The 6,054-nt window shown below is 38.7% G+C and overlaps 1 protein-coding gene across 1 annotated transcript; it reads left to right on the top strand.

Annotated features, from left to right (window-relative positions):
- Positions 1 to 4,460: 4,460 nt before the first annotated feature.
- On the top strand, positions 4,461 to 5,420 carry LOC133261113 (olfactory receptor 9G19-like). The gene has a single exon (XM_061439670.1). It carries the CDS (start codon positions 4,461 to 4,463, stop codon positions 5,418 to 5,420), a length of 960 nt encoding a protein of 319 aa, XP_061295654.1.
- The last annotated feature ends 634 nt before the right edge of the window (positions 5,421 to 6,054 follow it).

Below are 6,054 nucleotides of genomic sequence, written 5' to 3'. Positions count from 1 at the left end.
TCCCAACCCAGGAACCGAACCCGGGTCTCCTGCGTTGCAGGCAGTTTGTTAACCAGCTGAGCCATGGGCTACAAATAATTCTCAAGCATTGGTTGTGTGCTTTGGGCTACTCCTTTCTTCCAAACTCTTTTATCACAAATGGATGCACAAAAGTCACAAAACTGAAGAGTTTTACAGATTAACAGGGCCAATTATATTGATTATGAGAGTTCTCTTCCTACTTCATCCCAGAGAGATAACTGGCATTAAAATTGGTCACTTGGCACCAGGACAGCATGTGGCATGTTCTTTGCTTGTAGAAGCAAATCCCAAAGGGATTCTCGGGCTTATATTTTCTCCCAGTATTGTTATCTTTGGAAACAGGATTCCTGTGGAGTGAATAGAAGGCACTTTTTATTCTAAGGTAATCTGAAAAAAATTGGGCTTTAGTTGAAATTAAAGTGAGAAAACTATTTATAATTCACAAAGCAACTACCTTGTTGAATTGACCAGGCAAAAAAAGGTCAGTAAATCACCATATGGGCAAAAACAAAACACTTTACAATAGAATCAAATCATAATATAATTCCATTTCAAGAAATACAGTAAGGTTTTCTTTCCTATAGTTACAATTGATGAAGAAAGCTGAAAGAAAGAAGTGAAGTCACTCAGTTGTGTCCGACTCTTTGCAATCTCATGGACTGTAGCCTGCCAGCCTCCTTCATCCATGGGATTTTCCAGGCAAGAATACTGGAGTGGGTTGCCATTTCCTTCCCCAGGGCATCTTCCCGACCCAGGGATCAAACCCTGGCCTCCTACACTGCAGGCAGACTGAAATGCCTTCAAATGTCTTATCTTTCATTCTTGTTCTCCTTTTCAGTGAAACAGATAATTAGATGTATACTTTGTGGATGTTTTCATTCTCATAAACCCTGAGTAGTTGCATGCAGCTCTGTGTGGCCCAATGTCTCCCTTTATCTTATAGTAAGCTGATCCATCCTTAATGTTGGTAAGAGTATAGAAATACTAATATTGGTCAATATTTTCATGACTTTGAAATGTTTCTTTTTGTGTGTTGTGAAGTTCATTGGATAGAAGCTCTTTAAGAGAAAGAGAAAAATTTTATATGTCTATCAATCTAGCTCTATGTATACATATATCTTTGTCTATATTTATATCTATTTCCATATATAATATATCCATCTATACTTATAGTTCTATATATATTTCACTTTTTTAACATCTAAGATTAACATATAAAATACAGATATAGATTAATATATTTAGGCATTTCTTTGGGATCGTATTGTGCTATTATGACTACAACTCAAGAAGTACCTGATTAAATTATCAAACTGAATGACACAGATTGCAAACACATTAACCCTGGCGAGGGCTGGGAGATCACAAAGACCTCAGATTCTTTTGGATAGCCACTCCCAGAACCATCTACCTCTTAAATGGGTCTCCTGATAATGAGAGATGTTTTAGAGATGAGGAGAGATATTCTGTGGGAAGAAAGTTTCTGAGTGTCCCTTCTAACAAGGCATGCAGCCAGCTTTAAGTCTAAGAATTAATGGCAAGTAAGGGTACCTCAAAAATCTCTCTTTTGTGTTTTTATATATAAGACTATTGTGTAATATATTATAAGGACTTCCCTGGTAGCACAGTGGTAAAGAATTGGCCTGCAGTGCAGGAGATGCAGGTTTGATTCCTGGGTTGGGAAGATCCCCTGGAGGGGGGCATGACAACTTGCACCAGTATTCTTGCCTGGAGAATTCCATGGACAGAGGAGCCTGGCAGGCTATAGTCTGTGGGGTCGGGAAGAGTTGGACACGATTGAGTGACTAACACTTTCACTAAAGTCTCACTGAATTGAGAAGGTAGGTGAGAAAATAAAGCTTTAGAGGTTATCATTTTACTTCAAATGGCAACAACCAACTCAGATCAGAATCCAGATTTATTGATTCTTGATCTTAAGCAACTTCCAGGAAGATGCTTTGTTAAAAAGGATCGTGGCTTCTGGCACTCCTGAAATTCTAAAAGAGCTGAAATATTACTTACTCCAATCCTCGTTTGCTTATTCTGAATAAATTCTACTTTGATAATAAAAGTAGCATTAACATTTTTAATTAAAATTATGATTCCATTCATCAAAAAGATACAGTTCCAAGAGAGTAATTATTTATATTTTTTAGCTTAAGTCCATCACCTAAAGTTTCCCAGGTGGTTCAGTGGTAACGAATCTGCCTGCCAATGCAGGAGATGTAAGATATGCAGGTTCCATCCCTGGGTCAGGAAGATCTCCTGGAGAAGGAAATGGCAACCCATTCCAATATTCTTGCCTGGGAGATTCCATGGAAGAGGAGCCTGGCAGACTACACAGTACATGGGGTCACAAAGAGTCAAATGCAACTGAGTATGCACACTCATGCACACACACACATGCACTCATCACCTAAAAAATATATATTTTATTTTTTCTTGAGTATAAGAGGTTTTGAAAGCTTTGGCTCTAATAGCAGAAATATATCCATGCCTGTTCAGAACCTTGAAAATCCTGATTTAGCCCTTTTTTGATTGTGCTATGTGGTGTTATGTTTTTTTGCAAGTTGTACCATAGACAAGCCGAGACGGTTCTTCCCCCATTGCTGGCGGCAGAAATGCTTCTACTTTCGAAGGAAAGAAGACTATTAGAGGTTGAATTCCATAACTTCATGTATTAAATGATCATAAACTTGGTGGCCTAAAGCAGCAAAAATTTATTCTCTCATAGTTCTGGAGCTCAGAACTCAATGGCGATGGGTTTAAAGTCAGGGTGATGACCCACCCAGAGGCTCTAGTGGAGCTTCTCTTTCTTGTCTCTTAGGCTTTTTGAGGTTGCTGGCATTCCCTGTGGTCATATCACTCTGAACTCTGCTTCTCTGGTCACACTCTTCCTTCGCTGAGTCTGTAGTCAAACCTCCCTCTACCTCCTTTCTATAAGGATATTTGTCATTGGATTTAGGGCCCACCCTGATAACCTTCTTATTTCAAAATTCTTGATTTTTAACTTAATGATCCTTCCCCCATAAAGTACATCCCCATGTACTGGCAATTAGTAAAACACTAACTTGAAAAGATACGTGCATCCCAATGTTTCCAGCAGCACTATCTACAAAAGACAAGATATGGAAGCAATGCAAGTGCCCATCAACAGATGAATGGGTAGAGATGTAATATATGTATGTACATAGCAGAATATTTCTAGCTACAAAAATTAATGAAAGTATGCCATTTACAACAATGTAGATTAATCTAGAAAATACTAAGTGAAGTAAGATGAAGATAAATACTGTATGGCATCACATATGTAGAGTTTGAGAAGTAATGCAAATGAATATATATGCAAAACAGAAATAGACTTACAGCTACAAGAAACAAACTAGTGGCTACCAATGGGGAAACGAAGGTAAAGGGACAAATTAGAGATACGGAATTAAGAGATACAAATTACTATGTATAAAATAGATAAGAAACAAAGATACAATGTATAGCACAGAGAATCATAGCAAGTATCTTGTAATAACTTTAATAGCGTATAATCTGTAAAAATGCTGAATCATTATGCTGTACACTTGAAATTAATGTAATAATGCAAATCAACTAAACTTCAACTTTAAGAAAAAGAACTTGAACATCTTAATGGGCCCTATTCTGCCCACCACATTCCCCCAAATCATTCAGTTTGATAAGTTTAGTTTTCTGTTTTTAATTCTTATTTCTGTAGGAAATTAAACCACATTTTGAACACAATTATCCATTGATTAATATTTTAACTTCCTTTCAGCATGCATTTGATGTCATACATACATAGATATGGTTTCAAATTCCTATTATCTAAGTAAACCTATTGTATTATTCAAGTTATACATTTTATTATTAATTTTTTAAACTTTATTTTTAGCTGTTTTATTGGTTTTGTGGATAAAAAGTTAAATAAAATATAAGTATTGCCTTCAAAGAAACTAGCATAAATGCACTTTCAAGGTTATTCCAAAGTGTGGCCAGACTAATAAAAGTATGCTTCTTCTGGTAATTCATTAGAAAAAACAAAGATTTAAGAGCTTAAATGCAAACTCCCTTTTTTATGTCTTCCACGTGCTCCCCAATCACTCTAGCTGCAAACAGAAAAGAAGATGAACAAATTACCATCTCTCAAAAGGAGAATGATTAGAAAAAAGCATATGGTGACAAACTATATTATGTTCATAATCTGGTCTTTCAAGGCAGCATAGAGAGATTTCACAGTTTTCTAACAGGAATAATTTCCAGTTCAGCATAAACAATTTTTTTAAAATGAACATGGTATATGCATCAGTTGAGTATTTAAACAATCTAAAATTACATATAACGGGGAAGCTGATAACATCAGTACCTTAAACCATGACATATTGATCATTTTTTTACAGAAAGGAATAAAAAAAAAACACTCAGATTCAATGGATGAAAAAAATTATACCACAGTGAAGGAGTTCATACTTTTAGGATTTACGACAGACCCGTGTTTACAGAGAGTTCTCTTTTATATCTTCCTCATCATATATATCAGCAGTCTTTTAGGGAACATCACCCTGATTTCTCTGATCTGTGCTGATTCTTGGCTCCACACACCCATGTATTTCTTCATTGGGAATCTTTCGTACCTGGATCTCTGGTATGCTTCCGTCTATGCCCCCCAAATCCTGATGACCTGCATCTCTGACGACAAGCGCATCTCTTTTGCTGGCTGCCTAGCTCAGTTCTTCTTCTCCGCTGGACTGGCCTACAGCGAGTGTTACCTGTTGGCTGCCATGGCTTATGACCGTTATGTGGCCATCTCTAACCCACTGCTTTACTCCCAGGCCATGTCCCCAAATTTATGTGTCAGTCTTGCTGCAGCTTCCTACTTTAGTGGCTTTGTGAACTCAACCATCATCACCAGTGAGACATTTACCTTGAGCTTCTGCGGGAACAACGTCATTGATGATTTCTTCTGTGATCTGCCCCCCCTTGTCAAGTTGGCCTGTGATATGAAGGAAAGCTACCAGGCTGTGCTGTATTTCATACTTGCCTCCAACATCATCACTCCTGCTGTGCTTATCCTTGCCTCCTATTTCTTCATCATTGCTGCCCTCTTGAAGATCCGCTCCACCCAAGGCCGCTTGAAGGCCTTCTCCACCTGTGGCTCTCACCTGACAGCTGTCACCTTGTACTATGGGTCAATTCTCTTCATTTACTCCCGGCCAAGTACGAGCTATGCCCTGGAGAGGGATAAAGTGGTGTCTGTGTTCTACACAGTGGTGATTCCCTTGTTGAATCCCTTGATCTATAGCTTAAGAAATAAAGATGTTAAAGATGCCTTGAGGAAAATGTTAGATAGAGCAAAGTTTAGTAAAGGCTTTGGTAAACAGGAGGTATAATGGTCATCTGAGTTAAATTCACCCACTCCAGTCCATTTTAGTTCGGTGATTCCTAGAATGTCGACGTTCACTCTTGCCATCTCCTGATTTACCACTTCCAATTTGCCTTGATTCATGGACCTAACATTCCAGGTTCCTATGCAATATTGCTCTTTACAGCATCAGACCTTGCTTCTATCACCAGTCACATCCACAACTGGGTATTGTTTTTGCTTTGGCTCCATCCCTTCATCCTTTCTGGAGTTATTTCTCCACTGATCTCCAGTAGCATATTGGAAACCTACCAACCTGGGGAGTTCCTCTTTCAATATCCTATCATTTTGCCTTTTCATACTGTTCATGGGGTTCTCAAGGCAAGGATACCGAAGTGGTTTGCCATGGGAGAAGATACTTGAGAGTCCCTTGGACTGCAAGGAGATCCAACCAGTCCATCCTAAAGATCAGTCCTGGGTGTTCATTGGAAGGACTGATGCTGAAGCTGAAACTCCAATACTTTGGCCACCTGATGGGAAGAGTTGACTCATTGGAAAAGACTCTGATGCTGGGAGGGATTGGGGGCAGGAGGAGAAGGGGATGACAGAGGGTAACATGGCTGGATGGCATCACCGACTCGATGGACATGAGTTTGAGTGAA

The sequence above is a fragment of the Bos javanicus genome, chromosome 15, assembly GCF_032452875.1.
Source record: "Bos javanicus breed banteng chromosome 15, ARS-OSU_banteng_1.0, whole genome shotgun sequence".
NCBI classification, from domain to species: domain Eukaryota; kingdom Metazoa; phylum Chordata; class Mammalia; order Artiodactyla; family Bovidae; genus Bos; species Bos javanicus.
The sequence above is the reverse complement of the archived record's forward strand: the minus strand, read 5'-3'. Positions and strand labels throughout refer to the sequence as shown.

Coding starts and splice junctions, on each gene's coding strand:
- LOC133261113 (XM_061439670.1), top strand. CDS start 4,461: ATGGATGAAAAAAATTATACCACAGTGAAGGAGTTCATACTTTTAGGA.